The 16,132-nt window shown below is 37.2% G+C and overlaps 1 protein-coding gene across 1 annotated transcript in view; it reads right to left on the reverse strand.

The window, feature by feature from the left end:
- LRRK1 (leucine rich repeat kinase 1) overlaps positions 1-16,132 on the reverse strand; it is a 395,700-nt gene that overhangs the window by 144,708 nt on the left and 234,860 nt on the right. The window contains exons 13-15 of the mRNA XM_053717594.1: positions 14,463-14,592; positions 14,187-14,299; positions 8,633-8,847 (exon numbers count right to left, since the gene is read on the reverse strand). Coding sequence (XP_053573569.1) covers positions 8,633-8,847; positions 14,187-14,299; positions 14,463-14,592 — 458 coding nt within the window. The remainder of the gene's footprint in view (positions 1-8,632; positions 8,848-14,186; positions 14,300-14,462; positions 14,593-16,132) is intronic.

Genomic DNA, 16,132 nt, shown 5'->3' on the forward strand with positions numbered 1-16,132 from the left:
ATTTTTTTCTTTGCATAAATGTTTTGTAGATGATCTATTTATATAGTCCATGAAGTTTTTTTTTTTTTTAAATGTTTAGTTTTGCTTATTTTTAAATAACATTGCTCGGATTTTCAGACTCCTAACCAAGCCCTAAAGTTTTATGAGAATACCGTCAGCTACCTTCTCCAGCTTGCTCCTGTTTGTGTAAAGGGTCTTTTCATATGCAAAAGAAGGGGGAGGGGGGGAGTGTCTTATTTGCCACTTGCAGTGGGCTTTCCAGTGACCTTTTCAACAAAGCTAAACTGAGAGCTTCTAAGTACGTTTTTAAACAGTTTTATACTGGATTTTTATATCAGTATCTGTGCATCTTATTCTTTATAGTAGTGTCTATTACATGCAGTTATATGAAAATGAGTGTATACTGTCCCTTTAAGGCAAAGGGAAAGAAAAACAGATCCTGGACTAATTAGCAAAATCCCTACAATATCCAAACAGGAAATTGGAAGCAACCACCTATGATATTTACTACAGCTCACTCCACGTCTGCTAGAAACGTTTTTTGAATACCAAGTGACTGATCTGTAAAAGTGGCCTTTCTGGCAAAGGTGAGAGCTGATAAACAGCAGACACCTGGATGATGTCCCAATGCTGATGTCACCACTTCAACCCATAAGCTCATATTATTGATACATACAGAGGTGAGTTTGTCAGGTAACTTTATACGCTGCGAGAAAGTCTCAGTTTAACGATCACATTTTATGTGATATCATAATAAAATGTGGGTCTTACTCATTGGAAAATGTAGTTCATTATGAACGACACACATCCTGTCTTCTTGCCCTAGTTACTGTGAAACCTCAGACATTATTTGGTCCTCAAAGTTTTTTTTTTAATATTAAAGACAGCTTGAAGTATGATCTAAGCATTCTGAAATAACTCATTATCGGTTTGATGTTCAAAGCATCGTCACAATAGCTTTATTGAAAAAGTCTTTATATCACAATCAAAATTGAAGGTGAAATATTCAAAATTGGTCAAATTGTTATTTGAAGGCAGTCTCACAAAGTGGTGATTTACTACACTGCACTATGGGGTGCAAAGGTTCCCTGCGACTGACAATACAATTTACGTGTGTGAACTGAAACTAAAACTCTTGATACAATACAATAGTGAAGCTTGTACAAGAATAATAAACATATATCAGCTATGGGATTGTGGGGAATATTATACATGTGTATTTAGTATGTTACATACACATATATATATATATATATATATATATATATATATATATATATATACATACATACACACATATTATATTATAAATAGTATATTATATATATTCACTTAGTTCATTATTACAGTGAGGGTCAGCCCAATTGGTTTTATAACATTTCGGCAGGAGCTTTGCAAAACCAGCGAGACTAAAATTAAGATTTCTCGGCGGACCCAGCAATCTTTAGAACATCAAGTCATAAGCCCTTACCTCCTCTAATGAATGGAAGTATCATGGATTTACCATGTTCTACAGCTGAAAACTTTTTGCACTTCCTGTTTAATTTTTTTTTTTCATGATCAGAAACAAAGAACATGAAGTTAGGCCCAAGTGTATAGAATACTTCTAAGCTTCATGTGCTATCAAGAGAGAACGTGAGCAAATAAGTACTAATCAATGCATCGCCACATTTACAAGAGGTCACTGAATTGTAACTTTCATTTGGTTTCATAATTCCAAACCAAAATACTTATAAATTACTTGAAAACATCTTACAGTCAAAGTCACCGGAATCTCATCTCATTATCAGTATTAATGGATGTGGTTAAAATTTCACTCTGAATTGATATTCCTCAATAGAAGGAGAAGTTGTTTTGCTTTATGCTCCTAATTCTAAATAACAAACCTAACTTCTCTAAATCTAGGATTTTGCCATATATGTGCACAGCCTTACTTAAAGGCACATGAAATATTTTTTTTGTCCACATGAATGAGCAGCAATTAATATTATACCAAAAACATTTTTTTTGCATAATAAAGTTTATGTGAAAGTAGTTTAAAGGTACACTAAATGCATTTCCTGCACCCCGCTCTAACCATGGGTGCTACCGCGTTGGAACCAAGATTACACTGCAAGTTTCTGAAGGAGAGTTGCTGCACATGTGCAAACAGGTCAATACTGCAATGTAGTGAAAGATAATTTCAACATGGCAGCACCCATGACTAGAGGAAGGCGGGGAATAACCTCCATACTATGGTTATAAAATGTATTTAGTGTTTAATATCCCTTTAAATCTAACGCTATTCCACTGTATTTAGAGGGTACATTTTAATATTTTGCAAACCAAAAACTAAACACATAAAACAGTTGGCACTAATGTCCCTTTTGAGATAGACATACATATTAAAGGGATAGCAAACCCCAAATGTTTCTTTTGTGATTCAGACAGAGCAAACACATTTTATTATATATTTCCCTTCTGTTATCACATCTGCTTTGTTCCCATGGCACACTTTGTTGAAAATATACCTAGGTAGGTCTCTAGAGAACTACATGCCATCTCGTGTTGTTGCAAATAAATAACATTCTTGCATAACTGCTGCAATATAGTGTTCCAGACACGTGGAGCTTACGCGCTCCTACTTTTCAACAAAAAGATAGCAAGAAAATGAAGAAAATGTGAAAAACATAATTTATGTAAGAACTTACCTGATAAATTCATTTCTTTCATATTAACAAGAGTCCATGAGCTAGTGACGTATGGGATATACATTCCTACCAGGAGGGGCAAAGTTTCCCAAACCTTAAAATGCCTATAAATACACCCCTCACCACACCCACAAATCAGTTTAACGAATAGCCAAGAAGTGGGGTGATAAGAAAAAAAGTGCGAAGCATATAAAATAAGGAATTGGAATAATTGTGCTTTATACAAAAAAATCATAACCACCACAAAAAAGGGTGGGCCTCATGGACTCTTGTTAATATGAAAGAAATGAATTTATCAGATAAGTTCTTACATAAATTATGTTTTCTTTCATGTAATTAACAAGAGTCCATGAGCTAGTGACGTATGGGATAATGACTACCCAAGATGTGGATCTTTCCACACAAGAGTCACTAGAGAGGGAGGGATAAAATAAAGACAGCCAATTCCTGCTGAAAATAATCCACACCCAAAATAAAGTTTAACAAAAAACATAAGCAGAAGATTCAAACTGAAACCGCTGCCTGAAGAACTTTTCTACCAAAAACTGCTTCAGAAGAAGAAAATACATCAAAATGGTAGAATTTAGTAAAAGTATGCAAAGAGGACCAAGTTGCTGCTTTGCAGATCTGGTCAACCGAAGCTTCATTCCTAAACGCCCAGGAAGTAGATACTGACCTAGTAGAATGAGCTGTAATTCTCTGAGGCGGAATTTTACCCGACTCAACATAGGCAAGATGAATTAAAGATTTCAACCAAGATGCCAAAGAAATGGCAGAAGCTTTCTGGCCTTTCCTAGAACCGGAAAAGATAACAAATAGACTAGAAGTCTTACGGAAAGATTTCGTAGCTTCAACATAATATTTCAAAGCTCTAACAACATCCAAAGAATGCAATGATTTCTCCTTAGAATTCTTAGGATTAGGACATAATGAAGGAACCACAATTTCTCTACTAATGTTGTTGGAATTCACAACTTTAGGTAAAAATTCAAAAGAAGTTCGCAACACCGCCTTATCCTGATGAAAAATCAGAAAAGGAGACTCACACGAAAGAGCAGATAATTCAGAAACTCTTCTAGCAGAAGAGATGGCCAAAAGGAACAAAACTTTCCAAGAAAGTAATTTAATGTCCAATGAATGCATAGGTTCAAACGGAGGAGCTTGAAGAGCTCCCAGAACCAAATTCAAACTCCAAGGAGGAGAAATTGACTTAATGACAGGTTTTATACGAACCAAAGCTTGTACAAAACAATGAATATCAGGAAGAATAGCAATCTTTCTGTGAAAAAGAACAGAAAGAGCGGAGATTTGTCCTTTCAAAGAACTTGCGGACAAACCCTTATCTAAACCATCCTGAAGAAACTGTAAAATTCTCGGTATTCTAAAAGAATGCCAAGAAAAATGATGAGAAAGACACCAAGAAATATAAGTCTTCCAGACTCTATAATATATCTCTCGAGATACAGATTTACGAGCCTGTAACATAGTATTAATCACGGAGTCAGAGAAACCTCTATGACCAAGAATCAAGCGTTCAATCTCCATACCTTTAAATTTAAGGATTTCAGATCCGGATGGAAAAAAGGACCTTGTGACAGAAGGTCTGGTCTTAACGGAAGAGTCCATGGTTGGCAAGATGCCATCCGGACAAGATCCGCATACCAAAACCTGTGAGGCCATGCCGGAGCTATTAGCAGAACAAACGAGCATTCCCTCAGAATCTTGGAGATTACTCTTGGAAGAAGAACTAGAGGCGGAAAGATATAGGCAGGATGATACTTCCAAGGAAGTGATAATGCATCCACTGCCTCCGCCTGAGGATCCCGGGATCTGGACAGATACCTGGGAAGTTTCTTGTTTAGATGAGAGGCCATCAGATCTATCTCTGGGAGCCCCCACATTTGAACAATCTGAAGAAATACCTCTGGGTGAAGAGACCATTCGCCCGGATGCAACGTTTGGCGACTGAGATAATCCGCTTCCCAATTGTCTACACCTGGGATATGAACCGCAGAGATTAGACAGGAGCTGGATTCCGCCCAAACCAAAATTCGAGATACTTCTTTCATAGCCAGAGGACTGTGAGTCCCTCCTTGATGATTGATGTATGCCACAGTTGTGACATTGTCTGTCTGAAAACAAATGAACGATTCTCTCTTCAGAAGAGGCCAAAACTGAAGAGCTCTGAAAACTGCACGGAGTTCCAAGATATTGATCGGTAATCTCACCTCCTGAGATTCCCAAACTCCTTGTGCCGTCAGAGATCCCCACACAGCTCCCCAACCTGTGAGACTTGCATCTGTTGAAATTACAGTCCAGGTCGGAAGAACAAAAGAAGCCCCCTGAATTAAACGAAGGTGATCTGTCCACCACGTTAGAGAGTGCCGAACAATCGGTTTTAAAGATATTAATTGATATATCTTCGTGTAATCCCTGCACCATTGGTTCAGCATACAGAGCTGAAGAGGTCGCATGTGAAAACGAGCAAAGGGGATCGCGTCCGATGCAGCAGTCATAAGACCTAGAATTTCCATGCATAAGGCTACCGAAGGGAATGATTGAGACTGAAGGTTTCGACAGGCTGTAATCAATTTTAGACGTCTCTTGTCTGTTAAAGACAGAGTCATGGACACTGAATCTATCTGGAAACCCAGAAAGGTTACCCTTGTTTGAGGAATCAAAGAACTTTTTGGTAAATTGATCCTCCAACCATGATCTTGAAGAAACAACACAAGTCGATTCGTATGAGACTCTGCTAAATGTAAAGACTGAGCAAGTACCAAGATATCGTCCAAATAAGGAAATACCACAATACCCTGTTCTCTGATTACAGACAGAAGGGCACCGAGAATCTTTGTGAAAATTCTTGGAGCTGTAGCAAGGCCAAACGGTAGAGCCACAAATTGGTAATGCTTGTCTAGAAAAGAGAATCTCAGGAACTGATAATGATCTGGATGAATCGGAATATGCAGATATGCATCCTGTAAATCTATTGTGGACATATAATTCCCTTGCTGAACAAAAGGCAATATAGTCCTTACAGTTACCATCTTGAACGTTGGTATCCTTACATAACGATTCAATAATTTTAGATCCAGAACTGGTCTGAAGGAATTCTCCTTCTTTGGTACAATGAAGAGATTTGAATAAAACCCCATCCCCTGTTCCGGAACTGGAACTGGCATAATTACTCCAGCCAACTCTAGATCTGAAACACAATTCAGAAATGCTTGAGCTTTCACTGGATTTACTGGGACATGGGAAAGAAAAAATCTCTTTGCAGGAGGTCTCATCTTGAAACCAATTCTGTACCCTTCTGAAACAATGTTCTGAATCCAAAGATTGTGAACAGAATTGATCCAAATTTCTTTGAAAAAACGTAACCTGCCCCCTACCAGCTGAACTGGAATGAGGGCCGTACCTTCATGTGAACTTAGAAGCAGGCTTTGCCTTTCTAGCAGGCTTGGATTTATTCCAGACTGGAGATGGTTTCCAAACTGAAACTGCTCCTGAGGACGAAGGATCAGGCTTTTGTTCTTTGTTGAAACGAAAGGAACGAAAACGATTGTTAGCCCTGTTTTTACCTTTAGACTTTTTATCCTGTGGTAAAAAAGTTCCTTTCCCACCAGTAACAGTTGAAATAATAGAATCCAACTGAGAACCAAATAATTTGTTTCCCTGGAAAGAAATGGAAAGTAGAGTTGATTTAGAAGCCATATCAGCATTCCAGGTCTTAAGCCATAAAGCTCTTCTGGCTAAGATAGCCAGAGACATAAATCTAACATCAACTCTAATAATATCAAAAATGGCATCACAGATGAAATTATTAGCATGCTGGAGAAGAATAATAATATCATGAGAATCACGATTTGTTACTTGTTGCGCTAGAGTTTCCAACCAAAAAGTTGAAGCTGCAGCAACATCAGCCAATGATATAGCAGGTCTAAGAAGATTACCTGAACATAGATAAGCTTTTCTTAGAAAAGATTCAATTTTTCTATCTAAAGGATCCTTAAACGAGGTACCATCTGACGTAGGAATGGTAGTACGTTTAGCAAGGGTAGAAATAGCCCCATCAACTTTAGGGATTTTGTCCCAAAATTCTAACCTGTCAGGCGGAACAGGATATAATTGCTTAAAACGTTTAGAAGGAGTAAATGAATTACCCAATTTATCCCATTCCTTAGCAATTACTGCAGAAATAGCATTAGGAACAGGAAAGACTTCTGGAATAACCGCAGGAGCTTTAAAAACCTTATCCAAACGTATAGAATTAGTATCAAGAGGACTAGAATCCTCTATTTCTAAAGCAATTAGTACTTCTTTAAGTAAAGAGCGAATAAATTCCATCTTAAATAAATATGAAGATTTATCAGCATCAATCTCTGAGATAGAATCCTCTGAACCAGAAGAGTCCAAAGAATCAGAATGATGGTGTTCATTTAAAAATTCATCTGTAGAGAGAGAAGATTTAAAAGACTTTTTACGTTTACTAGAAGGAGAAATAACAGACAAAGCCTTCTTTATGGATTCAGAAACAAAATCTCTTATGTTATCAGGAACATTCTGCACCTTAGATGTTGAGGGAACTGCAACAGGCAATGGTACATCACTAAAGGAAATATTATCTGCTTTAACAAGTTTGTCATGACAATTATTACAAACAACAGCTGGAGGAATAGCTACCAAAAGTTTACAGCAGATACACTTAGCTTTGGTAGATCCAGCAGGCAGTGGTTTTCCTGTAGTATCTTCTGGCTCAGATGCAACGTGAGACATCTTGCAATATGTAAGAGAAAAAACAACATATAAAGCAAAATAGATCAAATTCCTTATAAGACAGTTTCAGGAATGGGAAAAAAATGCCAAACATCAAGCTTCTAGCAACCAGAAGCAAATGAAAAATGAGACTGAAATAATGTGGAGACAAAAGCGACGCCCATATTTTTTGGCGCCAAATAAGACGCCCACATTATTTGGCGCCTAAATGCTTTTGGCGCCAAAAATGACGCCACATCCGGAACGCCGACATTTTTGGCGCAAAATAACGTCAAAAATGACGCAACTTCCGGCGACACGTATGACGCCGGAAACGGAAAAGAATTTTTGCGCCAAAAAAGTCCGCGCCAAGAATGACGCAATAAAATGAAGCATTTTCAGCCCCCGCGAGCCTAACAGCCCACAGGGAAAAAAGTCAAATTTTTGAGGTAAGAAAAAATATGATAATTGAAAGCATAATCCCAAATATGAAACTGACTGTCTGGAAATAAGGAAAGTTGAACATTCTGAGTCAAGGCAAATAAATGTTTGAATACATATATTTAGAACTTTATAAATAAAGTGCCCAACCATAGCTTAGAGTGTCACAGAAAATAAGACTTACTTACCCCAGGACACTCATCTACATGTTTGTAGAAAGCCAAACCAGTACTGAAACGAGAATCAGTAGAGGAAATGGTAAATATAAGAGTATATCGTCGATCTGAAAAGGGAGGTAAGAGATGAATCTCTACGACCGATAACAGAGAACCTTATGAAATAGACCCCGTAGAAGGAGATCACTGCATTCAATAGGCAATACTCTCTTCACATCCCTCTGACATTCACTGCACGCTGAGAGGAAAACCGGGCTCCAACTTGCTGCGGAGCGCATATCAACGTAGAATCTAGCACAAACTTACTTCACCACCTCCCTTGGAGGCAAAGTTTGTAAAACTGATTTGTGGGTGTGGTGAGGGGTGTATTTATAGGCATTTTAAGGTTTGGGAAACTTTGCCCCTCCTGGTAGGAATGTATATCCCATACGTCACTAGCTCATGGACTCTTGTTAATTACATGAAAGAAATATAAGTAAATTAGAAAGGTATTTATGAATTGCATGCTCTATCTGAATCATGAAAGAAAAATTTTCATGTCTCTTTAAGTATCTGAAAATAGATCACCTTGGCTCTTGCCCCCAGGGGTTTCTGCAGCTCCCATCGAGTAGTATGGATTGTACTCTCTCCATGGATTTGCTGAGACGCTTTCCCTGTCTGCAGAACCTCAAACAGAGTTGACTTCCCCTGCCGAGGAGGACCCACAATGATCATCTTCACCAGACGACACCTCTCTGCTTTCCGCAGCTGAGCACGAAGATAAGCCAGTACCGTTACTGGTCCTAAGGAAATAATACGCAAAGCACATGAAGAGTAACTTATGTATAACTCTATAATAACATGTAGCATTTATAGAACATTTGTGGCTTCCCAGGATTACATCTACAGTACTGAAGTTTGAACAGGCATTTGATCATTGTCCGAGCTCTTGTCGATGAGTATTTACAGATCTGTATATTTGAGAATGACACATAGCATCTGGGAACACTCTGATCACATGAAGGAGGTACAACATCAGACACATTGCTTACATATGAACAGACACGCAATCTGAGAGAATATGAACATGCTAAGTTCCATGAGATTGCAAAGCTCTATAAAGGGGAAGACTTGGGAGCAGATTAGATTAAATAGTGAGCTTAAAAATTAGTGTGCATGTAAAGATGAGGTTTATTAAAGGGATACTAAACCCAATTTTTTTCTTTCATGATTCAGATAGAGCATGATATTTTAAGCACCTTTCTAATTTACTCCTATTATCAATTTTTCTTTGTTCTCATGCTATCTTGATTTGAAAAAGCAGTACTGTAAGCTTTAGAGCCAGACCATTTTTTGTTCAGCACATGGGTAGCACTTGCTGATTTGTGGCTAAATGTAGCAAACCAATCAGCAGCTCTACCAAGGTGCTGAACTAAAAAATGGGCCGGCTCCTAACCTTTAATTACTGCTTTTTCAAATCAAGATAACATGAGAACAAAGAAAAATTGATAATAGGAGTAAATTAGAAAGTTGCTTAAAATTGCATGTTCTATCTGAACCATGAAAGAAAAAACGTGGGGTTAGTGTCCCTTTAAGGACTGAGCAGAATGTAATTGTGAGAAGACAGAAGCTGTGGAAATGTGGAAAACACATTCCAAGAACAATACTTAAAGGGATACTAAACCCACCAACCGCTACCCAAGTGCTAAACCAAAAAATGGGCTGGCTCCTAAGCTTACATTCTTGCTTTTCAAATAAAGATACCAAGAGAACAAAGAAAAATGTATAATAGGAAAAAAATAGAAAGTTGCTTAAAATTGCTGCTCTATCTGAATCATGAAAGAAAAAATTTGGAAGAGCATTATTTAAACATGTTGAAACAATATTGCATAAACATTTGTTTACTGTGTTTTTGTAGCAAACAACTGGGCCTTATGTGGTTGAGCATCTTATTATTTCACTATTGCTTGCAGAAAGTTTAAAGTCTGCTCCAGAACAACAATGTACTACTGGGACCTAACTGAACACATTTGATGAGTCAATGACAAGAGGAGCATGTGTGCAGCCACCAATCAGCAGCTAGCTACCAGTAACGTATTGCTGCTCCTGAGAATACCTAGGTACACTTTTCAACAAAGTACACCAAGAGGATAAATCAAATTTTATAACAGAAGTAAAAAAGAAAAAAGTCTCTAAAAATTGCAGGCTTTATCCAAAACCATAAAAATGTAATTTTGAATTTCATGTCCATTTAAAGATGGATTTCTCACTGGCTGATACACAGAACTACCACTACATTATTGCTGGACAGTGACTCCTCAAAAGCAACATTTTTTTTAGAAAAGACCAATATGTGATTGCTGGAAATAAACGTACAGGAGTTTATAAACTAACTATTCAAAGAGGATAAATCTACATGTGCCTAGTAAAGAAGATACATCTGCATGCGCCTAGTAAAGAAGATAAATCTGCATGCGCCTAGTAAAGAAGATAAATCTGCATGCGCCTAGTAAAGAAGATAAATCTGAATGCGCCTAGTAAAGAAGATACATCTGAATGCGCCTAGTAAAGAAGATACATCTGCATGCACCTAGTAAAGAAGATACATCTGCATGCACCTAGTAAAGAAGATACATCTGCATGCACCTAGTAAAGAAGATAAATCTGCATGCGCCTAGTAAAGAAGATAAATCTGCATGCGCCTAGTAAAGAAGATAAATCTGCATGCACCTGGTAAAGAAGATAAATCTGCATGCACCTAGTAAAGAAGATAAATCTGAATGCACCTAGTAAAGAAGATAAATCTGCATGCACCTGGTAAAGAAGATAAATCTGAATGCACCTAGTAAAGAAGATAAATCTGCATGCACCTAGTAAAGAAGATAAATCTGCATGCACCTAGTAAATAAGATAAATCTGCATGCGCCTAGTAAATAAGATAAATCTGCATGCACCTAGTAAAGAAGATAAATCTGCATGCGCCTAGTAAAGAAGATAAATCTGCATGCGCCTAGTAAAGAAGATAAATCTGCATACGCCTAGTAAATAAGATACATCTGCATGCACCTAGTAAAGAAGATAAATCTGCATGCGCCTAGTAAAGAAGATAAATCTGCATGCGCCTAGTAAAGAAGATACATCTGCATGCACCTGGTAAAGAAGATAAATCTGCATGCGCCTAGTAAAGAAGATAAATCTGCATGCGCCTAGTAAAGAAGATAAATCTGCATGCGCCTAGTAAAGAAGATAAATCTGCATGCACCTGGTAAAGAAGATAAATCTGCATGCGCCTAGTAAAGAAGATAAATCTGCATGCACCTGGTAAAGAAGATAAATCTGCATGCACCTAGTAAAGAAGATAAATCTGCATGCACCTAGTAAATAAGATAAATCTGCATGCGCCTAGTAAATAAGATAAATCTGCATGCACCTAGTAAAGAAGATAAATCTGCATGCGCCTAGTAAAGAAGATAAATCTGCATGCACCTAGTAAAGAAGATAAATCTGCATGCGCCTAGTAAAGAAGATAAATCTGCATGCGCCTAGTAAAGAAGATAAATCTGCATACGCCTAGTAAATAAGATACATCTGCATGCACCTAGTAAAGAAGATAAATCTGCATGCGCCTAGTAAAGAAGATAAATCTGCATGCGCCTAGTAAAGAAGATACATCTGCATGCACCTGGTAAAGAAGATAAATCTGCATGCGCCTAGTAAAGAAGATAAATCTGCATGCGCCTAGTAAAGAAGATAAATCTGCATGCGCCTAGTAAAGAAGATAAATCTGCATGCACCTGGTAAAGAAGATAAATCTGCATGCGCCTAGTAAAGAAGATAAATCTGCATGCACCTGGTAAAGAAGATAAATCTGAATGCACCTAGTAAAGAAGATAAATCTGCATGCACCTAGTAAAGAAGATAAATCTGCATGCACCTAGTAAATAAGATAAATCTGCATGCGCCTAGTAAATAAGATAAATCTGCATGCACCTAGTAAAGAAGATAAATCTGCATGCGCCTAGTAAAGAAGATAAATCTGCATGCACCTGGTAAAGAAGATAAATCTGCATGCGCCTAGTAAAGAAGATAAATCTGCATGCGCCTAGTAAAGAAGATAAATCTGCATGCACCTAGTTAAGAAGAAGGATGGCTGTTATTTTATCTTGTAAAGTGACCTACATTTGAAAATACATCCTTCGGCTCTTTTCTACTTAAAGGACCAGTAAATACAGTAGATTTGCACAATTAACAAATGCATGATAACAAAACAATGCAATAGCACTTAGTCTGAGATTCAAATGAGAAGTAGATTTTTTTTCTGGCAAATTTTACTCCCACTGCATCATGTGACAGCCATCAGCCAATCACAAATGCATATACGTAGATACAGTCTGAATTCTTGCACATGCTCAGTCGGTGCTGGTGACTCAAGAAGCGTAAATATAAAAATACTGTGCACATTTTGTTAATGGAAATAAACTGGAAAGTTGTTTAAAATTGTCTGCTCTATCTGAATCATAAGTTTAATTTTGACCTGAGTGTTTCTTTATTATTTAAAGGTATAAAGGAGAATACATATGTACTGTGCACAATGAAAAAAATAATAAATGCAGGTAACAAAGAGGATAATAGCACCTGGTACACAAATATCTACTTGCTCCTTTATTACATTACTAAGTAGCATTAACATCTACTGAAAGCCGTGTTTTATTAGGGTTATCCGCTCCCTTTGTCATACAACAAAACACTGCGGCTCTCGGTTGGTATTATTTTTGCAAGTGTGCCAGGACAATTGAAATTGAACACATTACAACATAATGAGACATTTCAGATGGTAAAGCAGCTGACTGCAAAATCTGTTAAAACCTCTGGGTGACAGGGCTCCTTTTGTGTGTGGAGAACAAGCTTTGTAAATTGTGCAATTAAATTATTATGGGATTCACTCAATTGAAAGCATGAAACTTGTAACAGCGGACTAAATGCGATAAAGTTTGTAAGGACCATGAGAATAAAGCTTCACTATGTTAGATTCCTAAATAGGGGCTGAACCACAACACTAAGGGTCCAATGATCAAAACCTCACCAGGAAGGACAGAAATCGCACAATATCTTTGGGATTTCTTTTTTTTGGACCTTATATTGTAATGTAGGACTAAAATTTGTGTTTCTAGAATTCTTTGAGGGACCTTGCTGTAGTGACGAGACATGTTAGTTCATCTCGTCTGAGCAGAGAGTTTTAGATCATTGGACTCATAGCCCCGTAGAAGCTAATAGACCTGCAATCCATCAGCTATGCTTACAGCTGGTCATGCGCTTTATTCTAGTGGCATCTGACCTAACTTTATACATTCAAAATATTTTGTGAATTTAGAAAAATGTAATTAGAAAATAAACATCAAAGTATAACGTCTAATTTTTTATTATTATAAATTATGATTGAAAGAAATATATACACCAAAGTCCACCTCAGCAGCCTTTTAATAAAGCGTGGGATAGCTTTTTTGAATTCCAAGTAAAAAAAGCATTGCTCCTTACACTCACTGATATTGCAGTACCTAAATAACACAGCATGCAAATTGTATTTAACTAAATTCATATTCTCACACACGGGAATATACAAAAATATATAATATGGAGATATACTACTCAAGTACTAAATGAGGAGACACTTTTATTCAATTTCATATTTTGTGGGGGGTTTATAGCAGAGTATGAATTAAAGTAGCTATACTTGCTAAATGTGTATTACTTGCATAAACACAAAAAATAAACATCTATTATTGAATATATTACACTGTACTTGTCTCTGCATATTGTGACTTGCATCAAATAGCCTTCAATGAGCTACAGAAATATAATCAGAATTTTAACTTTTATGAATCTTCCAAGGAAAATGCCAGATCTGACATCCTCTTAAAGTAGTACCCAAAGGAGTCAAAGAAATAGGAAATATACTTTTGCTAAATGTAAAGAAAACTCTCTTGGCGTTGGTGATATAGAATTATAATGTAAAAAAGAAAAGAAGAAAAAAACCTTTGTTTGAAAACAATACAAATGTATTTTGATATCCTTGAAAAAACTTTATTTTTTATTAGTTGTTAAATCTAACATTTAGAGAAAGGCTACATTTCCTCACACTCACCCTCCTTCCTGATTTCTGCTGGCAGGTTTGTGATGTTGAGATCTTCTAAGTCCAATTGCCACAAAGCTGACAGCTGGCCCAGTTCTGGAGGGAGCTCCCGTATGCCAGGGTTACTAAAGTAACATAACAAGGATAATGGAGTGGACACAAAAAAGGGCATTTTAAATGATGTCAGTTCTATAGCAAGCAGAGCCAAGTGGAAAATAATCAAAATGTTCCATGCTGTCTGGTTCTGAATTCTTAGATTTTAAAGTGGATACCAAATAATTTACTTACTTCCCCAAGTAGAGCTCAGTTAGAGTCTTAAGCCCACACACAGACTGTGGTACACATTCAAGCTGGTTGTCATTTAGGTACAGAACTTCCATAGTGTCTTTCAAAAATAAGGGAAATTCCAGAGATGGCCCTAAAATACACAGAGATCAGGAGTCAATGTAGCCTATATCTATACACAAAAATAAGACTGGGCAATGACAAGAGAGTTAAAGAGACAGTGCACTGTAAAGTGTGTTCCTCAAGTGTTCCCAACAACCTTTTAAAACAGCTGGACAGTATTAAATGTATGGGATATTGTTCATTTAGGCTTATTTATGTATTTGAAATGGTTGGTTTTGTTCAGTGAAATCAACACCCATAGTTCTCAAAGACATGCCCATTTAAATGAACTATTCATGACTGAGTCTAAATGAAGAGCAGACCTGTTCATGCTATCTCTCTATACACAAATACCAATACGTAGGTATTGAAATGTTTATTATGGGTGGGGATTCAATAAGCAAAACCAGCTGTTTCAGATACAACAATCTCTCCCAGCCCCGACTGGGAGTTTGATTTCTGATGCTGCATCTAAATATTATACTTCAGTAATCATATTTTCAGTGTAGGTGACAGTTTCACCAGGAAACTCTGCTATTTCAAATGAGAAAATAAACTTAAAGGACTTGTGTGCAAACAATTTAATCCACTCTAGCAGGCAAAATAGGGACATATTAAAGGGAAGACGTTTTTACAGTTCAATATCCCTTTAATCTGGAATCCTTGCATTTTAAGTTGCACCCTATAAATGTCAGCGTGCGTCTTGAGCATTCACTGCTTCTATAACATTACCAATGGTATTTGCTTTACTTTAAAAATGTTTTCTACTTTAATCATGGCACACAACATTTAATAACTGCAAAACACTGTAAGCACCCTCATTAGATCACAATACTCAGTTTTGTCCCTAAGCAAAGGAAGCAGTGCACATTATGACATTTGCAGTCTGTTCAAAAAATCTCACAAAATAAATAAAACTAAACTAATTACACGTTAGTCACACATTTAGGAAGCTGTATCTACCCAACACAGATAGTAGCAAAGGTATTTTACTGAAGTATACAACCTTATTGCTCACTTTTTTCTGTGTATTTTTACACTTTTCACAAATGTTATCCCTCCTACAGTACAGTTTTTTTACTTCAGTGTGCTTCTTGCCTTAATAGATTGTCATCAACCCACAGTGTCTGTGTATGCAGAGGTGTGTGTGTATGTAGGTGTATGTGTGTAGATATGAGCATGTGTGTCTTTGTGTAGGGTTGTGTGTGTATATATGAGCGTGTGTAGGTGTGTGTGTAGATGTGCGTATGCAGATGTGTGCATGAGAGTGTGTGTAGATGTGTGCATGTGCAGATGTGTGCAGGAGTATGTGTAAATGTGTGCAGATGTGTGCATGAGAGTGTGTAGATGTCTGCGTGTGCAGATGTGTGCATGAATGTGTGTGTGTGTGTATATATATATGTGTGTGTGTGCAGATATGTGTGTGCAGAAGTGTGCAGAAGTGTGTGTATGCAGATGTGTGAGTGTGCAGATGTGTGCATGAGTGTGTGTGTAGATTTGTTCGTGTGCAGATGTGTGCATGAGTGTGTGTGTGTGTAAATGTTTGCGTGTGCAGATGTGTGCATGAGTGT

This window comes from Bombina bombina, chromosome 6 (assembly GCF_027579735.1).
Source record: "Bombina bombina isolate aBomBom1 chromosome 6, aBomBom1.pri, whole genome shotgun sequence".
Lineage (NCBI taxonomy): Eukaryota > Metazoa > Chordata > Amphibia > Anura > Bombinatoridae > Bombina > Bombina bombina.